Source organism: Toxotes jaculatrix, chromosome 12, assembly GCF_017976425.1.
Source record: "Toxotes jaculatrix isolate fToxJac2 chromosome 12, fToxJac2.pri, whole genome shotgun sequence".
Lineage (NCBI taxonomy): Eukaryota > Metazoa > Chordata > Actinopteri > Toxotidae > Toxotes > Toxotes jaculatrix.
Window position 1 is genome coordinate 2672771 of NC_054405.1, and position 22298 is coordinate 2695068.

A 22298-nucleotide genomic window follows, 5' to 3' on the forward strand; every position below is an offset into this window, starting at 1 on the left:
AGATTGAGCCTTCAGCTTCAACTCTCCGCACGCACACACACACACACATCTGCAGTGTTTCTTTCATCCAGCTCACTTGGTGGTGTAGCACTGTATACTCCTGTGAATCGTTTCTACAGATATGTTTATGTATATTGTTGTGTGTTACATAAGTTATAGTACAGATTAGAATGACTCAAACCACGCTGGCCGTGGATTGAGGGAGGAAAACGGTGTTTGTAAAGGAAACTGTTGAAAGAGGCCTGTGAGGGAGGACAGAGGGATGAATTAAAGTGCAAACAAATGGATGAAGTATGTGTGAATGTGTGTGGTTTGTTGATTAAGTTCTGACTTGTCCCACAGTCACACTGTCGATGCTTTGTCACTGGTAGATCATAAAGTTTATCCCTTTGACATTCCTCCCTCCACACACACACACACACACCCACGCATATTTATGTGTGGGTGTGTATAAATTATGTTTTCACGAGGACCAAGAAAAATATTTCAAATGCATATCATCCACACTTCCGGGTAACAGCACTGTATTTAGAAACATATTCTATTTGTGCAAATGTGCTTTAAAGAAGAACTTTCATTTGGAATTGAAACGACTTTTGTAATTAATAATCAACCAGGACAATCATAGTCATAACCACCAGGTGGCGTGCTTAGCTTTAAAGCCGCACAGCCTGCTGTGGCTTGGAGATGACTGTCCCAAAACTTAGGAGAAGTTACATGTACCGTTTATTGTTCACACACGTACATACATTACTATCATTTCTGAAAAGCACATTTCCTGCTGTGTCTGAATCATCTGCCACAGGTAAGTTTGTACTGTATACCTTGCATGTACAGTATGTACAGTATGCTTATCCTAACACACATCCTACAGGATGGATGTATGATGTTCTATGTGTTTTCCTCTTGAGTCTGATCAGTGGTTACAAATGCTGATCATATCCAAAAACCCATAAACATACGAATCACAGTAAAGAGCTGTTGCAGCCTGCTCTCCACAGACACGGCGCTTTGCATATATCCTGTCACTCTTCACTGACATTGTGTTGTCGTGTGTGGTAGAAGTATTGAGGCTGCAGTGTTCTCAGTAGGCTGTGGGTGTCTGGCAGGGGGAAACAAAAGGCTGCATGCTTTCATAGGCTCCACCAACAGCTGTCTAAGTGAGACTGCACAGCAGAGCGCAGGCTGGAGGAGGGTCGGAGGGTGGTGGTGGTGGTGGTGGTTGTGGGGAGGGGAATGGGTTCGAGTCCGACAGCGAAGCCTACTGCCGATGCCGCTTCACTGTAGGTAGCTAGAGAATAAGGAGGAGTGGACCAAGCCTTCGGTGGATTTTTTTTTTTTAAATTTAGCCTCCCTTTGTTGGTTAAAGTGGTGGAGAAGAAACATGTCTTTACAAGAGCTGCCCGGCTCTTTTGGAGTCATGTTCCCAGCGTTCTCTCTGCCCATGAAAGCGGAGCGCAGTCGAAATAAGGAGCGGCTGGAGGCCAGTCTGGCCGGGCTGTGTGAGCTGGAGCTGCTCAAACAGAGGCAGGAATGCAGGGTTCTGAGCGCTCTCTGCCTCGGGGACGCTCCTGCTCCTGGGCGTCCGCCTTGGGGAGCTCTACGGTCGGCACGCTGCGCCCTGGACACACCAAACGGCAACGCGTCGGATGAATATGGCCTCGGGCTCCAAACTGTAAGTTCTGTTTGTGTGGTTGTTTGTTTGTTTGTTTGATTGATCATGGTTCTTTTGTATGGAAGTTGGTCAAATCGTTGTCCTGCTACTTTGCTGATGTAAAGGACAATTATCTAAAGTGGAGTCTGCTGTGCGCTGGGATCTGTTTCCCAAACTCTGCACATGAAGGACCAAGTAATGACTACAGATGAGGTTTGGTCTTATCAGGAGGGGTTTTGTTGTCAGTTGTGCCTTAGCCCATAAGTTTGGTGTGGCGTTGAAACATTTGTCTGTCTTGAGAGAAATCAATATCAGCATTTTCAGGCCAATTCTTTTTCTCTGTTTGGAAGAAAAAAAACAGCATAAAGTAACTTGTTTTTGTCTATAGGGCCTCTTTTCCTTCTGCTTAATGTCCTCAGCAGATGATGCTTATGAATGTGAAAGACAGGCCCCAGAGTTTGGATTCTCAGTTATTTGAAACAAACGTCAGCAGCGAATGAAACTGACATGATCCAGGATACCTCCAGTTTCCTCCAAGGGCAGTGAGCCTGCAGCACTCGTGAGAGAAATGTTCTCCTGAAAAAGGAAAAGGATGCAGCAGATACAAAGATGAGCCCCCCGCCCCCCACTGAGTGTGATAGTGAGCAATGGAAGACCGTCCACTTGAAAACAGATGGATTTTTTCTGACTCTTGACAAAAAAATGTTTGAGCTCTGGTGATGACCCGGCTCTGTGACCGGTCAGCGCTGACTAACCTCTTACTGTAGAGAAAATCAAGGAGGCTGACTCTGTGTTATCAGTTCATCTGATGACTTTCTATTTGGAATTTGGAAAGTTTTCCAACTATAAAGGTTATGCTCAATTAATTATTAGCAATGAGTACCACAGTTTGAAAGTCCTGTAAGCTAGAGAAAGCACTGTAACGCTAAGAAGTGCTGCGATACAACTCATGAAAACAGTTGTCTGTCCTTCGCCCACCATTTTATGTAGACCATCCATTGTTTGATTCCTAAACCATGACACAAGGTATGCGATTGAGTGTTATTAAGACCGACTCTACGGCCGAAGGGATGTCCAGTTTGGACTAATGGATACTTGAAATGTCAGGAATTCCTGCTGTGAAGACTTGAAGACACCACCAGAGTCAGGAAAACCACAACAGTCTGATAAAGATTTCAACTGCGGCATATTTCATGGACATAAATCTTGATAAACGAGCAACAAATCTGAAAGGCAGAAGCACCGAACAACTAAACCACATGGTTGTTCTCTAATCATCACCAACGGAATATTTGTTTAGAGGGAGCAAACACATATTAACCCCTAGATTAGACTTAAGTACTTTAAATGTGCTTTTTTTTTAGACTGTCTTCATCCTGTTCTTGTTCAACCTGAGATCACAATTTCCCAGAGACACTTGAAAATAAACTTCCTTCCTAATGCATTTTCAGTGGAGTTGACAAAATCCACAGTTCTTTACTGTGCAAAAAAATGGATTCCAGACTTTATCTGCAGCTGCTATGAGGCTCCAGCAGTCTGAATTAGGCGGGTCTCTTCCAAAGTTAGAGTGTTTTTAGTTTAGTTTGAATTTAAAATAGCCCTACAACAGTCCAACACACATACACACACACACACACACACACACACACAATCTTGTTAATACTGACAGGCAGTACTTATATTTAAAGGAAACATTCTGCATTTTTTGGAATTATATTTGCTTGCTTTTTTTTTGCTGAGAGTTAGGCTTGGACTCCCAGATGAGATAAAGCAATCAGTTATTACAGGTTTTGTTATTTTAGATAAACTTTATGGACATCAGTCACAAATATAAGAGAATATCCAACTTTTTTTTTTTTTTTTTGGAGGATCATCTGTTGAGGATTAGAACTGTTTGCTCCAGGCTACAGTGGATATTTTCGGATAGTGAGAAAGCTGTTACCAATCTAGTTTATATACAGAACCTGGCTGCAACTAATACTAATGCAAAGGTCCCATAATGACGGCTACCAACTGTGATGCTGAGGCTCACAAATTAGGGTTAGGGTTAGGTCATTTGTACACCTATAAACAGCTTCAAAAGAAGACTAGTCTTTAACTAGTGTCAGGAGGTGGTTGCATAAAGACTCCAAGCAGGGGGAAAGGCTCTGTGGGAAAAGAGTGGGAAAAGGGTACAGCTACTGATGCTTCTAAAGCTCACATGTTGTAGGCTGTTTGTTTAATCCAAACATAAACAGAAACGTAAAGGCATCCAGTCGTGCTTGTGGGAATGGAAATATGTGTTAAACTCTTTCTTGGTGACACAATGACATTCTGGAGTCTTGTCATCGTGAGGTTGCCAGGCAACAAGCTGGACTCCAGGAAGTCACTGCAGCCTGATTAAAATCTTTCAGACTTTTAAAAAAACATAAAACTGCCAAAACTCATACACTTTTTGTAAGAAAAGTAGTAAATAACCAGTCTGGGAGTCTGGAACAGGATTAGACTTCAGGGTACAGCCTCTGATACTCCTCTGTGTTTCTTAGCCCGGCTTGAAATTCTCAGCCATGACTGGAGATCCAGCTGCTGCTGTGGACTGGTTGGAAGGATGCACAGAGTGTACCATGATGCTCGGCGTGTTTCAGGCCCTCCTTTCAGTCTTTTCACCATTCATCTTTTCACCCTTCAAGCTACATAAGGCTACAAAAGGTGTATCAAGCTACACCTTTTGTTTCTAAGGAAAGGAGCGGAACTTTATCAGGATTTATCAGTCACTACTTGTTTTTTATTTCCAAAAAGCACCATGTTGTACCGTATCTGTCGCTTTGCGAGATTCTTCCATTTCTGTCTTATACAATACAATACAATACAATTCATTCCCATAATTCTAATGACTACAATTAGTATTTACCGGTCTTCCAGTAGGGCTTGGGAATATTTTTCGGCCTGTGGCAGCTCAGAGCACTGGCACTGACAGGGCACTGTAGAAGCTGCTGATTTAAGCACTGACTCATGGGTCACAAGAAGTGACCCACATGTGCATTTTGTGGTCTGTAGGCAATCTGTCATAGAGGGGAATGGGGTGGAATCATGAGCAGTGATGATCAAGAGATGACACAAAAAAAAAATCATAAAGGGCCAATAAACCTATGGTATGTAATCCAAAAAGCAGCATACAGCAAGGCAAAAGATGCACTCACAGAGCACTTTATTGGGAACACCTGTTCACCTGCAAATTCTTACTATTATCCAATCAGCCAATCATGTGGCAGTGGTGCAATGAATAGGATCAGGCAGATACAGGTCAGGAGCTTCTGTTAATGTTCACATCACACATCAGAATGGGGAAAAGTGTTGATCGTCTGCTGATCTGGGATTTTCACACAAAAACAAAAACATAAAAAATAAAAAAGATCTAGTGAGTGGCAGAGCAGCTATAGCAGCAGAGACCACATCAGATTCCCCTCCTGTCAGCCAAGAACAGAGATCTGAGGCTACAGTGGACCCAGGCTCACCAAAACTGGACAGCTGAAGACTGGAAAACAGAGCCTGGTTGGATGAACCTGGATTTCTGCTGAGGCCGGGTGACAGTTTGGCATCAACAGCATGAATCCATGGAGCCAGCTGCCCCCCCCCCCCCCCCAGCCCAGGCTGGTGCAGTATGTAAGGAAAGTGTCGAGAGCAGTGAGTGTATGAGCAAAGAGCTGGCATCAGCAGTGGCCCAGCTGAGTTTGGTATACGGGCTTATACGTAGTATTGTAGTCCTGAACGGTCTCAGCATTGTTAGCATTAGCATTACTTACCAGTCTAGAAGAAACACTGTGAGTTCATCATCAAACTTCATTCCTTTACTCACCAAGAACTTTCTCCAGTGCTGGAAAGGGAAAGCAATGCCAGTTTTAACAGCTGTTTTGCTTCTACGTCCACCAGTGTTCTTCTTCTACTTAAGTTAGCATGCTAACCAGCTAGCCCTGGCCCAGCCCATCTTGTAATATCACTGTATACAGTCTGGTCTCAGTTCAGCATGAGAAGATGAAGAAGTAGCACTGCCCTGAAGGTGCATTCTAACCTCTCATCTTGCAAATGCAATGAAGGCCACCGTCACCTGGGGGTAGGGAGAGCTTACACATTAAAGCTGAACTTTGTTACAGAATAGTCAAATGAGTTTCTAACAAAATATAAGTGTAATAGCTGGCGGTTAGCTCGGAAGCATATAAAACACGAGTAGGTGGAAGAAGGTGGTCCATACCAGTGTAAATGATTTTTATCACACTCACTAAAATACCAGAAGAAAAGATTAGTTCAGCTCAGTAGTTCATTGGTCAGAACTACTACATCAGACTGAAGTGACTCCCGGATCAGTATGTCCAGCCTGCCGCTCTGATCAGAGCGACTCATGGGTCGGTATTATTGACCTGCCTCCACCCAAGTGTGACTCACCAGTCAGTATATGTGACCTGCCACAGCGATCTGACCCACTCATTGGTCACTGAACTCTCATCCATCCATCAGTCCATCCATCTGTACATTCAACTGTTTTTGTCCAAATTGAAATATCTCAGCATGTATTTCATTGATTTTTATAAAGATTTTTTTATAAGCATCAGTGGTCTCCAGATAATGAAATCTATAGCCACTTACTGCCTTTTACCCTAGTGCCACCTTTAGACTGTCAGCTTTTGTTTTCAGTAATATATCTTAAAAATGTTAGACAGGAGGCCATAAAATTTGGTTCACTTATTAAATGTACTTAGAGAGAATGAAGCCTACTGGCTTTGATGATCCAATTACAGTTAGTCAGTAGTGGTTTTCAGTGGCACTTCTGGTTTTCAATGAAATCTCTGCGTCATGTTAAGTGGGGCTTCTGAACTATTAAACCCAGGTGCAGACACAGAGAAGAGGTTGGCAAGTAGTAGGTGATAAGTTAATTTATTTAAGGTGGTGAGTAGCGACTTGCAAAGTAACGAAAGGTTCAAAGCGTAGACGCACTGAGGCAGAGGCCAGGATATGGCAGGGTGGTAGCTACAGAGCTGGGTATCTGTAGAGGACTTGATTACAGTGAAGAGGTGCAGCTGGTCTGCCTCTGCTCTGACTCTAGCACACACCAGAAACAGGGAAAGAGACACTGGGGATGTGACAGTAGGTTAGAGAGACACAGAAGGGGAAGTGGAAGTAGGGGTTGCTAAGGCAGATGTGACACATTTATTCTGTCATTAGCTTTGGTGATCATTTTGGCTTTCTTCTCACTCTATCGAATGGATCAAAATGGATCAAATAATTTGTTTACCATGATTATGGTCCTCTTAAGGGTCATAAGCAGACATTGGGGCGAGAGGTGGGGTACACTCTGAACAGGGGGCCAGTCTATCACAGGACTGACAAACGAACATTCACGCTCACTTTCACACCTTTGGACAATTTAGAGTCGCCAATGCGTGTCTTTGGACTGGGGGAGGAAGTCGGAGTACTTGGAGGGAACCCATGCAAGCACGGGGAGAACATGCAAACTCCACACAGAAGATTCAAAGCCAGAAACGTCTTGCTGCAGTGCTAACCACTGCAGCACCATACTGCCCTACAAAACAAATTACATTCAAGTACAACCTCAGCTGTACTGTTTCTAGGTGTAATTGCCTAATGTGTTAGCACGCTAACACAATTACACAATTATACAATTACACAATTAACATGGTGTATATTAGGGCATACACTGTCAGTGAGATCACTTTGTCCCTTTGATACTGCTGCTTCCTTCCAGCCTGCTGGGTTCCATGTGACACGTAACTCAACAACTTTGAGCTCAATCGAAACTTCCAGTTTAAAAAGGCTCATTATTCTGACTTAGATATTCTTAAATCAGCACCTCTTCCTCTGTGCCTGTGTATACATGTGTGTGTCTGTGATGCTGAAGAAACAGAGCCAGGCAAACAAAGACTTCATGTTTGTGTGTGTGTGTGTATGAGAGGGTAGGTGTATTTATTCCTCAGCAGGAGCTGCTGACAGCCATGTGACATCTGACAGCAGCTGGAGACGCAGCACAACCTTCACTGTGGCCTCCTGTAACGTCAAGGGACTAATCAGAGAGTACATTGAAATGTTGACTCAAAACATGTGGTATGTGTGTGTGTGTGTGTGTACATACTTGTATAGCTATACATTGTGAGGACCAGCTTGAGTTTTAAACCACCGGATGGAGGATATTTTGGGAAAGTGAGGTTTAAGACTCCGTTTTAGGGTTCAGGTTTGAATTGGATTTTGGTTTAGGGTTCAGGTTTGAATTGGATTTTGGTTTAGGGTTAGGCATTCAGTTTTAATCATTTTGTATATCTTGGAAAATGTATGTTAAATCACTCCAATACCTTCCTTCAACATGGCAAAAATCAGCGAAGCTGTAGAAAAGAAGAAAAAGTAGTATAGTAATAAAAGAATGAAATTTGAAATAAAATGAATTAAGAAATTATACATACGTAAAAATAAGTACATTGAATAGTACACGCTCATACTAATAGCAATAAGTTATACTCTATTCATAGTGATAGTAATAACAATAGTTATTAAGGATCTTTTTACTTTTGTAAAATATCAGTTTTTGATTTTTAATACATTTGCAAACATCTCTAAAAACCTACATGTGATACTATATGCAGGCACATCCATTCATACACACACATAGAGCCCGGGATTATCACAGTAAGTTGATCTGATTAACAGCATCAGGGACAAACCTGAAACGATAAAGGAATTCAAATGAATTACAAGTCGGTCATTGGTGAAGTTTCAGTGATAGTGAAGTGATAAAGGAGGTGCAGGGTAATTAGTGGCGAGCAGAGCAGCTGACAAAACATGATGAGGAAAGTAAGCGCAAACACTCTTCCTTCGTCAGCAGCTGCTGTTGAATTATCCTTGAGCAAGGCATCATCCCACCAAATGCTCCAGTGGGCAACAATCACGTACTGTGGCTTTTCTGGACTGAGCGCATGTGGCTCAGTGGTGAATGTGTTTACAGTGTGTGTGTGTGTGTGTTTCTGCTGTCATGCAACATACTGCAGGTCTCCAGTAGGGACCTTTGCCACTGTTTAGCTAACTTGTCATGGAGGTGAATATTACTTACTTCTTAAAACTACAGCACCTTGCTATGGTTACTGGGTGGTACTAAGAAGAATGTGCAGAGGCGTTCCAGTCAGAAACCTAGGAAAACATCCATCCATCCATTATCTATACCGCTTATCCTCTTAAGGGTCATGGGGTGCTGGAGCCAATCTCAGCCGACTTTGGGCAAAAGGCAGGCTACACTCTGAACAGTTCTCCAGTCTATGACAGGGGTGACATATAGAGACAAACGACCATTTACACTCACACCTATGGACAATTTAGAGTCACCAGTTATATAACTGTGGGAGGAAGCTGGAGTCCCTGGAGGGAACCCATGCAAGCACGGGGAGAACATGCAAACTCCACACAGAAAAGCCCTGGTCCAGATTTGAACCCAGAACCTTTTTGCTGTGAGGTGACGGTGCTAACCACTGCACCACTCATCCTAGGAAAACAGATCATTCAAACTGAAATGGGGCTTAGAGACCTTTGCTTGCTTGCTAGTGTAAGAAGCAGTAAAACAGTGTTAGCAGTGGTTAAGCAAAACTTTCAATATTATTCTACAGGCTCATGCTTCGTAGAGTACAGTTTACCCTGAAACCCTGATGGATAGTATTAACTATGTAAAACATCTTCAAGTAAACCCACAGTATGGATCATTAGGAAGCATCAGAAGTAACTCCAGTAACCTTCCCGTGGTAATCAGTACAGAGGTCAACTCATCTCAGTGGACAGAGGAAGAAACTGTCCCTTAAACAGCTCCATCGGACTCCAGGCCTCCGTGGCCTGATGTCTGCCCACTCTAGCTGATCAGAGTACTCCAGACGTCATCTGACTGGGCTGCAGTGGTTCCAGTTCAAATGCTTTTGACTGTAAAAGGCACAACAACAGCTGCCAACTGCCTCCTTAACCTCAGTGTGAAACCAGAGCTGGACCCGTGGATGTTTAATTTCATGGTTGTTTGTCATCTGAAGATATAACATCAAGCGTGCTGGTGGATGTGGAGCACACCGCCCACCAGCTGAACACAGGAAACGTACTTGTCCCAGTGTAGCAGTGCCGTCATGTCTGGTTTTTAAACAAAACTGTACTGGCTACTAGTCTGTAGCAAACGTGGCACAGTGACTTTGAACGTGATCTTTCAGCCACTCCATGTACACTGCCAGTATATGACATTTATAATATTTCATTTCATCTCAGCGTGAGTCAGTATTTTGTAGACATTATCGGATATTGTTACTCTAACACAGAGCTGAGTGGGGAGATGTGATATGTCAGCGAAAACACACACTGGTACTTCGGCAGTTGTTTTATTGTTTAATTATTTGCTTCTCTTTTGTTGTGTTTATGTTGTGTAACTAATCTGTATGATAGCATGTGGTAAGTTTCACTACATTACTTGATTTTTGCAGAAGTATAGTGTAGTCACTTTTTTTCACTGTCATTCACAGTATCAGTAATTTTACTGTACAAGTGTACCTTTATGCCCCATTGCCAGTAAGTAGTGTAACAAGAGTTGGGTTGAGAGACTGATGGGAACTCTGAGAGAGTGAAGCTGGCTGTGTTTACTGTCTTGCCTTACTGCCATTGATTACAGAAGATATTTCCTAGAGAGACTGCAGCCCACCAATTACCCACTGCCAGAAAAGACTGGATAAAGCTACTGGGGATTCAGGGTTGCACAAACATCAAAACTTGCTTGACTAAGGCATTGAGTGCATCCACAATAATACATTCACTACAACGCAGAGAGAAATATGTAAACTTCCTGTAACTAGTGAAGCACAATAAACTGATTATTGCCACAACCATGAAAATAGTTTAAGTGAATTATCTAACCTCTGATATGACTACAGTTGGTTTCAGTTACAGCTTCATTGACAATTTCCTTTTATAATAAATAATTAATTCTCATACCCTACTTAGACATAAACCATCAAACAACTCATATAAGCTTGTGTTACTGGGGGAAACTGCTTTAAAGACTCTTAACTGTCACCGTAATCTTACCATTCGCAGAAATGAAATACTTTTCTGCATGTACGCAGACTGTGAGGAATGTGAGGATCTGGTGTTTTTACAGTGACAGGGTAAGGAAGTGTTTTTTTAATTATTGATCACAAAATAAAGACTGGAAGCTCTGAAGAGGGACAGCAGGGGGGACATTCTGTTTTCTGTCTGTTTCTCTAATCCCCTTATGTTAGGAGTGAAAGCCCCCCCCCCTTTTCACCCTGATCTTTGCCTCTCCATCCTTTACCTCTTTGTTGCAACAGCTACCGCAGTTGCTTTCAAACATTTCTTAAATACTTTTATTTTTGTCCAACGTTCGAGGCGCCTGCTTATCAGCATAAACACCAATTATGTATGCTACATAACTGCAAGTCCACCACTATGAAATTACCTTTCACTGAGCTCTCTTTTCCGACACCAATACATGCTCAGTTTATCTATCTATCTGTGCTCATGTTTCAGACAGTCTCAATTTCCATTTCAAATGTTATCGCACCCTGACATTCCTAATTAATAAGAGCCTGTGTCCGCTCTAAATTTCATGCCTTATCTTATTTAGCTTAATGAGGCTAGTTTAAACATGAAATCACTACGCAACCGTGTATAATCACATTACAGCATGCAGAGAAAACAACAAATCAAATTTTGTGGCCAGAATAAGGCCATTGTTCTGAGATGCATTCCTGTGAAAACAGAGGGTTTGTGTTTGTAGAGTTCACATTCTGTTCAGTCCTCATGTGAAGCCGATGGTCATAGTTTCAGGTGTTATTAGTCAGAAATGTCAGTGTAGTAACATTCTGTTCACTTCGGTCCGAGGCTGCATAGCTCTGCAAGAGCATGATGCCAGTGAATATTATTCATGTCAACTAAACCTACATTTAAGAAGAAAAACACTCTTATTAAAGAGGAGGGGGATAGAAAACATTGCAAACTCTACACGCAGACTCGCTCCATTTCCAAGTATGACTTTGTCAAAGCTGAAGTCAGCTAGGCTATACAGAGTGTTAACTGTCTAGGATGCAAGCAACGTATTACCGATGCTTTAAAGCTGACCCCTGTAAAACCACTGCTGCTTTTACTGCTCGTGGCTTCAGTAGTGCTGAAGGTGTGTACAGGTGTGTAAGCACGAGCTGCGTGCCCGTCTATATGCAAAAATATGAGTGTGTGTGCGTGAACGTGAGGGGAAACAAGCAGCCATTGAGCCAGTGTGGTCTCGCATAAGTAGCTGCTTAAACCCACACACAGCCGCTTTTATACAGTGCATGCCTGACATAAGTCCAGCTTAATTCTACACACACACTGAATCTTATGCCCGTATGTGTTGAAGAGTCTTGTGATGCAAAGACTAAGTTAGTTTGAATTTTCAAGGAGAAAGGTACTGCATGTAATGGAAATTCTTCCACTTGCAGCTACTTTTCTTCATCTGTAAAAAGACACGGTTTCATTAGATTTATTAGATTCCTATACCTTAAAGCTGGTTATGAGGAAAGTGGGTGAATCTCAGATGCTGATAGTTTCGGAGGTATGATGAGAGTGAATTTGTTCCAAAATGATGATGATGATACTCCTGGAAGAATGACTCTGTTGATTCACTCCTTGCGGGACTTCTTATGCTCTCTGATATCTCTTCCAATCACCATTTCTCAGCTCTGATGTTGATGTTGATGATGTAACTGTTAGTTAAACCACAGATGCAAGCTCTCCAGCTCAATTTATTGTGTGTGGGCTGAATGCCTCAAATGAATAGAGCAGGTCTTTGGAGACTGGCCCATGGATGAACTCACCCATTAAAATGACAAAATCAAGAAACAACAAAATCACCCTTGTGTCTCTATAGCACACTATTGGCTAACATAAAACTATATAATATGGTGATCATCAGTTAGTTAGTTTTAAAAGTTCATAGGAGCGTGAGTGTGTTTTTATTAATGACTGTGAGCAACTTGAATAACTCGAGACTTGAGACACAAACTTCAAAGCAAACATTCAAGACTCAAGTTCTGGCTTGGTGAAATCCTGGAACCTTTGAGTGGTTTGTTTGTCATCTGCAACTTAGATCAGTTTCAGTTCTGATGATTCATTTATGGTAATTTATCATCCTCTTCTGCTGATTCGTTGTGGTGTACCCCAAGGTTAAACTCTAGGCCCCTTTTTTTTCTATTTGCACTATGCTTCCACTTGGGTCTGTTTTTTAGAAAATTCAACATCCCTAACATTGTTGTGCTGATGACACACAATTCCTTCTTCTTAAATTGTCTCGAGGATTTCAAATGCTGAATGGCCAAACATGTTCTTCACCCACTTACCATCAGTCTCACAAATTTCATCAGTGGTTGCCAGTTTTTTTGATCTTTTGTCTTAACATACAGAAATCTGGGTGACAATACAGAAATCTGGGTGTCAGTTTTGATGCTGCTTTAAATTTCTCTCAGTGGTGAAGTTATTCTTCAGCTATTCCCCATCCAAAGTTGAGATGGTGACAGTGTTTTCCATTGCTGCTCCCACCCAGTTTATTTTCACTGTCAACTCTACCTCAGTTTTCTCACTTTCGGCCCATGTTTCTACAACAACATTTGAGGCCCTGTAATTATTCACATGACCGCATGATTACTTTAATTGTGTCTGTTACAGTCATGAACCTACTTTACTTTTATTTCAGTCATTTGATTGCATTCATAATGTCTCTGTAAAGAACTCTGGTGAACACTGGGTGCTTTTAAATGTGGCTCGAGACTTGAAATTTGCCAATGAAGACTCGTGGTGTGATGTGGGCCAGACACTGACAGGCTCGAGACTTGAGTTGGACTTAAAAACACTTATGGTGTGCAGTGACCCCCCACATCACCCTCCAATTTAATTTCCTCAAAAAGGAAACAAAGTCCTTGCTTCAGTGTGTCAAAACATTATTTTATCCAATCGTCCGTGTAAACCTTTGCGAACACTGCACTAGACATGAAATATCACTGAAAGTATTTCACCACTTAGCTTGCAAGTTATTATTTTCTCACTCTTAAGATAATGCTAAGGGCTTATTGTAACACCAACTCAACAGTGTATTTACAGAAATGTTAGGGAAAGAGCCTCGGAGCCAAGAACACTAGTAGGCTCTCAGTATGTATATCCAGTCTTCCAACTTCTACCAAACGACTTCTCATCTGGTTTCAGAGGTGTTTGGAAAATTGGATTGGATCTGAAATTTGTCAGCCGCTGCTATTTACTGAAACTTTCCAACAGCAACAGCCATTCATTTTCTGAAGCGAATGTGCACATGTGATTATGTAGGGGGGGGCGTACTTTCAAAACCTCAATCCACTTTTGATCTGTGATATATGATCTATTTTGGCGAAGCACCCAGAGGAGAAACCACAGAGGACGTGATACCTGTCTGCTCAGCTACAATGTGGAATGACTACCTCACAAAATGCTGCACATGAAAATATAGGGATACATATTTCAATTTAATGGTTTTAGGAAAAAAAAAAAAGAAAGAATCTAAAAGTTTTGTAAAAGGAACATTTCATAGTTCATCATTAACTACTCCCCCTCAGCAGCTCCCTCACTGAACTATTTCAAACACACCCAGAGAATCAGATACATGGACTTTTTTTTTGTTTTATGCCTCTTGTGTCTTGACATTCCGCTTTTGTCCTATAAGTGTGCATAATCAGTAGAAAAAATTTATAAAGACTCTTCTTACAGTCTTCATGTTTTGGTGTCTCCAGAGCTCTGATTTGTATAACAGTTTTATAGATGGCATGTTATGACTAGCCCCTAAGGGGGCTGTTCTCTGATCTCTTTGGGACTCTGGGACTCTTGTTAAGTTTTGTTCACTGTTCCTGTTTTATTTTGGAAGTCTTTGCCCTTGTGTACCTTGTCCTGTTCTACTCCCTGTCTTTGTCTTGTTTCCCACCTTGGTGATTGTCTGCCCCGCCCTAATTGGTGTCACCTGTTCTCCTTTGCCTGGTGTATTTAAGTCTCGTTATTTCCCTGTGTCCTTGTCGGTTTGTCTGTGTTCCATGCCAGAGTCTGTTTCCTTGCCTGAGTCTGTGTCTTCCCCGTTTTCGTTCCCATACCTGGGCCCTGTGTTTTTTCCCCACCTCATGGACTTACCTTGATTTCCTTTGTTTCAAGTAAGAACTTTTCATTTAGTTTGTTCCTAAATGGTTTTCTCCTTCGTGGATGATTTTTGATTGTTTGGGTTTTGTTCCCTGGCCCTGAACACTTACAGTGATTTTTGGTTCATTAAAAGACTTTAAGTTACTCCTAGCCTGTCTTGGGGGTTATTGCTTTTGGGTCCTGGCCTGATCCCTAGTCTCAGCACAACATGGCATCTCTGTGGAAAATATAAGTACCACACGTTTTCCCACTGAATATAGGTTAGGATCTCTTTTTTTTATCCTGCAGTTTTACCACAAGGTTTCCTGAGGTGTATCATTTCTGACAAGTAGTAGCTGCACTATAAAACCAAGTTTAACTAATACTTGTACAATGTCATTCCAACGTTTATTATTCCTTTACAACGGTTCTTTTGTCTGAAGGTTGTGCTGTAAAACAGCCTGTATTAATAATCCAGAGGGTGACATTTAATGCATTTTCTGCAGTAAGTAGGTTTAGGAATTTTGTGGAAGTGTCTCAGATGTGGCCAGTAGATCAGGCTGTGGTTGTACTGGGCAGCTGCCAGGTGTGAATGTGATCAGGGCGTTCCTGAAAAAGCGAGGCTGCCTCTCAGAGAAATTAGCCTTAATAACTAAAAGTTTAAAAAAAAGAAGAAGAAGAAATGTGGATTTGGTTGAACATGTTAGGGCTTCTATAGAAATCAGCTGCTGCGTCTCGGGGGTTATCTGATGTCAGTGGAAAGTATTATGAATGGGAGCTGTCTTTTAGCACCAGTAATTTACTTCAGTAATGTGGATTTTGCTCCGTTTTGCCTCCTGAGTCTCTGTTCTCTCTGTTGTTTAGACAGCTTCGACTCCTACGTAACAGATTTTGTTCCCATCCTTCAGCCCTTCAGCTTACATTTGGGTGGTTCACAGTCTGTGTGTGTGTGTGTGAGGAGCAGGGTGGGGGCGAGGGGGCCGTTATTGTTCCAGTGTTTTGATAATAAGTGCTTGTGGTCATAACTGTCTGTGAATGTGAAGGTTGTTGCTCTCTGCTCTCATGCTGGGAGATCATCAGGGACTTGAAATGTGCACTCCAAATGAATGTGTATTTTTTTTTTAGGTGTTTTCACGTAATTGTCCCTGTTGCAGTTTGGGGTGGGGATGGTTGGGTGTTTAACTAACTCAATACAAATTAATGCATAAGGAGAAAAAGTGACAGAAACTCATACAAATGTCAAAATCAGCATCATTGCACTGTGATGATGAGTGAGTAATTAGATCCCTCTCTGGAATCCCTCATCCCCTTTATACAGAAAGTACAATTTATATCAAATATGATACAAGAATTAAATATCAAATAAGGAGCAGATTTCCTTGCTTTTGTTGAAGTGACGATGATAAATGACAGTGGACGTGTGTGTCTCTTGTTTGCACGCACAGTTGGGTGTTTTGATCACGCTTCTGAGGGAGCATTCCCATCTAAGTACAAACATTTGATTTTTTGCTCTGTCTCTGTCTCTGTGTATTTCAGAGCAGCATCCAATGCACTCCCTGGGGCGTAAAGTCATCTTTGGAACAACAGGTGGCGGAACTGAAGGTGAACACTGAGGTCAAATCGGCAGAATCTCCCACTGATCTGGAGGAGAGGCGACTCAGTTCAGGTAAAACAATCGGCTCTGCTTCCTCCAAACAGAAAATTCCACTGCAAAGCACATGCAGTGTGAAGGAGACTGTGCCAGCTTATGTTACAACATAAAAGCTAGTGGTTTCAGTAGTTTGGAACTGTTATATCTCATAGCTTAGTCTGTTTTGTCTGTGTGCAGAAACTGATACTTCACAAATATCCTCCAGTTCCATAATGAATAAATTACTCATTATTATTTTTTCTTACACTGACTTCATTTAAAAGTCTGGATGAACTCCAAGCTGCATGAAGGGAGCAATTAAGCCGTGATTGTGTGCTCTAGTTTCACCAGAATATACATCTCATGTACGTGTGACTCAGAGTCATTATCAGGACCAATGATTCTCTCTCCTTGCTGTAGACACTGAGGTCATTAAGGATGCAGTTTGGTGTCTGGCAAACAAACAGCGAGCAGACAAATCTATTACACGTCCTCGGAGGCCGAGCGTCCTCCATCACATCTGAGCTCATTCTTCATGTTTAATAAAGCAGCTGGGACACAAATCTGAGAATCTGGGAATTAAAAATGACGAACACATAACCATAATGAAACTACACATGTGTCTGGTAGAACCACAAATGGCTTGGATACTTTGAAAGAAAAGGCAGTGCTGTGACAAATTTGTGTGTGGAACATATAGTGACTAAAATGGTAATGGTGATTTTTGTACTTGCTGTAATGACAGTCCTGAGCCCTAAACTTATTTGTGACAGTTTAGATAGAAGTAAACTGAACTGAAAAACTGAACACTGCCCCTTGGACGCAAATCATCTGAAAAGCATTACATTTTATGTATGAACAATCAAATAATATTAAGAACATAATAAAAACAAACTAAATCCAAAGACAATTTTGTTACATTTCTCTTTATATTTCTGTGACAAACTTCTCTGTCTTCTCCGTCCATAATTTGTAAAATCAAAATCATCCTCAAGTAGTAAATTAAATAGTTGATGTATCTGTGTTTGATATTGACGGGATGATATTACTCTTGAAATCCTTTAACCTGTTAAATATCTATATCACTAGCTATTGCACAAACTACAAATCCCTAGAAGTTCTAACTGAACTGAAGAAACCCCAGTGGGGAACCCAGGTATTTACCTTATTGTGAGGTTGTGAGTTGTTGTCCCACCCTCCTGTCAACAACAACAGCATGTGACCTCAACTACCCTGAAGGTGTTAACGACCCCACAAAAAGGTGGGGTACCTGTAATACCTGTATTCCCCACCAGTCAAAAGTAAAGAAGCTTTTCAGGTGAAGGTGAATGTCTTCAAGAACCTCAAGTTCAAGTTGTTGTGTAGCTTTTGGAAATACCATAACCTGAATGACTGACAATCTTCACAGCCATACTTTTAATGCACATTAATGCACAGTCTTTGCCTCACATATGCAGTGGTCAGGATTTGTAGACTCAGATGATGTGTTTTGTACATCAGTAGGAGAATACTTTTACTTATGTGGTCACAGAAAAAATAAAACTAATCATTTCCATTGTCTTTGCTCTGTTTGTCAGGAGAGGTCCTTGCAACCAAGCAAAATGGATCTCCTGAATCAAATTACCACCCTGTGGTCCCACGTTCCCTTTCAGTCTCTGAAGGGACAGGGGACACGGAGGCAGGAGAATCATGGTTGTTGGACCCAGCAAGACAGGCCACCGTTACTGATGCTTTTGGGGAGATAAGGGATGGTGATCTTGGTCAGGAAGATTATCAGCAAGTCCAAAAGGTAGAGACTTATATATTTGGATTGATCCAACGCCGAGCTTTACCCGTACGCCCCTCAAAGCCCCGCACCAGCCTGGCACATGATGCCCGAGCTGTCAGTGTGGTGAGGCAGAGTAGTTTATGCCGCAAAGAGGAGCAGCATTTACCAAAGCAGGTGTCTGTTCAAGTGATCTCAACTCCGTCCCAGTGTTCAGAGGGAACTGCACCACAGGCTTGCCATAACCTGGACCAGGAGCGTTACCTAGGCATAGAGTTTAATGAAGATGGGTCTTCCCCGTACCACCACCACCTCCAGCAAAGTGTTCAGCATCAGCCAGGGTTTTATCACAAGCCCAGGCAGGCCTCTGTGGTTAACACCTCCCGCTCAACCTCTCCGGACTATCCATCTTGCAGTGTGCTGCAAGTCCATCAAGACTCCAGCAACAGCGAGCCTGATTCACCCCAACATTTCCACAACTACCATTCCCCTCCAGCTCTGTCAAAGCCTCACCATTCACCCTCTGATGAGCAGCTTGTTAACGCAGAGTATATTCCAGCCCAGCCCTGTCGTGCCTCCACCAGAGCTTATGCCCATCATCACTCTAACCCCCACAAGAGTTCTGGGATGACCAAACCCAACCGAAGCATGTTTTCTCCAGAAAGAGGCCACCATCATGAAGAGCAGCAGCCAACAGCGCCTCAGATCCAGCCTTCCAAATGTCGAGGGGGCCCGAAGAAGTGTCGTTTGAATGAAGACAGAAGTGGTGCCAGCAAGAAGCCCGGGAAGAAGGCATGTAGATCTCAGTCAGAGAACAGCCTGCAAAGGGTTCCAGAGCGCAAGTACAACACAGTAGAGAGGGACGGTGGAGGAAGTGGAAGCGGTGGAAGGGGAAGCCGCAGTAGTCACTCCAGGAGCAAGAAACAACAACAAGGAAGTGGAAGCCATCGGCGCTGGCAGTCCACCCTTGAGCTCAGTCAAGACGAAACTGACCAGCCACCTATGCAGGCACCTGTGCAAGGCTCTTCAGCTTCAAATCAAAGGGACCACTGTGCGAGACGCACACGCAAATCTCGTGCTACGCATACATCATATGCGTACCAACACCGCAACCAAAACCACCACCACCACTCCCACCATCATCAGCACATGGAGTACCATTTAGAGAGGGATCAAGTACCGCTGTGTAAGCCCAGTGAGGACTACCCTCATCCAGGTCAGGGTGAGTCTGAGTCCAGCATGAGTGAGGCTGACTCTCCAGATTCCAGCTCTTTGTCCAGTGACTCAGATGAAAGTGGTGGTCTGGTTTGGCCCCAACAACTACCCCCTCAACTTTCCCTCCCATCACCTCCTGCCCCACCGGGAGCACCTCTGCAGCCCAAGGCTTTTGTCAAGATTAAGGCCTCACATGCCCTTAAGAAGAAGATCCTGCGCTTCCGCACTGGTTCACTGAAAGTAATGACCACTGTGTAAAGTGGAATGCACGCTAGACTGAAGAGACACGAGCTGCAGAGCTTTGGACTACCTAAAATGACAGACCACAAACTGTGAAAATAGAATGGTGAACAGTAACTGAATAAATCAACATCTACATGGAAGTACAATTATCTTCTTTGAGTGAAGTGTTTGGATGATTTTAGATCAGCCTTAACAAGCAATGAAGGAAGTGGCTATCACCATATCAGCCTTTTTGTTTTAACAATGGGATGTAAAATTGCATATGAAGTGTCTATAGTTTACTAAAATTCTTATATGGACGACTTATGCTTTGTTGGGGGGGGTCCACATCGGCCCTTAAATATCCACAAACATTCATCACACACCCACTGAAGGAATACATCATAGTCCATGCTGACATTGTCATTGAGAACATAGGGAACTTTATTTCATAATTTTTATTTTCGGCCAGGCACAGATTAATCCTCAGTATACCCACCATTGTAAAGGACATTAGCCCTCATGCAAGACCCTGTTCGTATTCTTATCATATACCTGTTTTCTTTTTTGTGTGGCTTGTTCATATGAGTGTTCCAAATCAGATTCATTTGACGAATACCACCAATTAATGAGTAACTGTGTATTTGTGAAATTTGATCACTGGCATAACCTACACCCCCAAACTGCTGCAGCTGTGGCCATGTTTTATTCACAAAAATGTTACCCGAGAGTCAGAAGAAGAACGTCACACTGCAGAGCTTAGAATTCTACTGTCAGGAATCAGCAGCTGAAAACATAACAAATGTAGCAGTGTCAGCAGCCATATTATGGGACCCAAAGCCATTATTATTACAGCTGCCAACAGCATGTCATCAGAGCAGAGCCATACTGTGACAGAAAATCAAGAGGGAATGTTATGATGCTGAAAAAACATGGGGCTAAAGCAAAGTGGGCCATGATTTGGATGAGAGGTAGCTAAGGGCATGTGAGAGTCATGGAGATGGAGAAGGCAGTGTTATACAGTTGGTGATGTGACACTGTTTGGTGCAACAGAGGATGTTTGGTGCAACAGAGGATGTTCACCTAGACAGTAATTTGCATAAAGACCCAAGAAATTCATAAAATCTTACATAACAAAATCTTTAATTCAGTTATTGATTTTTAGTTTTGTTGCTTTTGGTATCGTGCTTAAATCTTAAATTCAAAATGCATTATAATATGTAAAGTGTTTTTCCCAATGTGATGAAGAGCAGACTATCATGACATGACTCATTACTATTGTTCACATGTAAGAGAAAGTATGAGAGAGTAAAGTACAACTCTTTGTACTCGTGGTCCTTGCATGAAGCCCAATCTGTTCTAACGGAAAGCTTGAATTTTTAATTGAATAGTCCTTGTGTGTGTGTTTATATACTCATGTGGCGGCACACTGTGTCACTAAGGACGTTGTTAATAGTTAAATTAATATTTTGAATGCTTTGCAGATCAGTAAAAAGCCTAATGCATGTTTAAAATGTGTGTTTTTGTTGCCAGGTTGTCAGCTTTAATTTAAAAGAAGGATCCTTCGTTCCCCAGTTTCCTAAACTGGTTTCACTCCTATTTATCTATTCTCTATACTCTCTCTGTTCATTCAACAGACAGTTACACATGTGCACATTGGTGCAGCTTATTGTTGAAAAACCTGCACAGTGTTTTTTTTATATTTAGACAGCAAAATCCACTTTTGTGGTTAAAATGATCCATAGCTGTTATGATGGAGTTGTTAAGTCATAATGTAATTAAATAGGAGGCTGACTAATGACAAAGCAAAATTCAATGGCAATGCGGCATAAAAGGTAAGTGTGACTACAGCAGCAGAGTAAATGAATGGTTGTAAAGCAGTGGGTTGTTAGTACAGTACAAAGTGCCTGTGAAGTTGTGGTTGAGGGAGTAAATCTCACTGGAGAAAGAACCAACTTTCAACCAAAATCAACTCCACTATTTGTCTTTTTGCTGCAGCAGCAGACACAAACCAGCGAGAGGCCACAGCAGAAAGATTTAAACCATCTTTAGAAGTTTTGGTGAGATCAGATGTCTCACTTGAAGAGCAACTAAATATTCTTGAAGGATGCAAGTCAGTTTCTACTGTTTTGATGTTAACCGCAGGGCACTTGCAGACCTATAAAAATTTGCCTTCCCAAAGAATGTACTTAACGTTACAATGTCTCTGAGTATTTGACAGTATTATCATTTAATATGCACTAGCTGACTCAATATTTGCTTCTCTTTGTATGAAATCTGACTGACAAAATTCAGCGTATGACATTAAAGTGTTTTACAAATGTAAAAAAAAAAAGAAGTACTTGTGTTTCTTTAACGTTAGAGGAAAAAAAACACTACTCCATCAACCAGTAGCTTCATCGGTGGGGGCTTTTTCAGTGCGTCATGCTAGGTGTTCCCAGCTAGGTGTCACCAAATGGCCGGCTCATGTAAATGTCCCCCAGGCAGACCACACACCATGACCCAGGTAGAGAAAACACACACACCAGTCAGTGCTGAGTGATTGAAAAGTATGGGAGATAGAGAGTGGGGGAGGTGATAGAGAGAGAGGAGAGATTAAAGTGGTAAGTTAAGGGCTCAGGGGAAATGTTGGCTTG

At 42.1% G+C, this 22298-nt stretch overlaps 1 protein-coding gene across 1 annotated transcript; it reads left to right on the forward strand.

The window, feature by feature from the left end:
• Positions 1–1325: 1325 nt before the first annotated feature.
• Positions 1326–20822, forward strand: dact3a (dishevelled-binding antagonist of beta-catenin 3a). The gene is made up of 3 exons (XM_041052440.1): positions 1326–1675; positions 16367–16496; positions 18038–20822. Exons 1-3 carry the CDS (start codon positions 1385–1387, stop codon positions 19696–19698), a joined length of 2082 nt encoding a protein of 693 aa, XP_040908374.1. The 5' UTR covers positions 1326–1384; the 3' UTR covers positions 19699–20822.
• The last annotated feature ends 1476 nt before the right edge of the window (positions 20823–22298 follow it).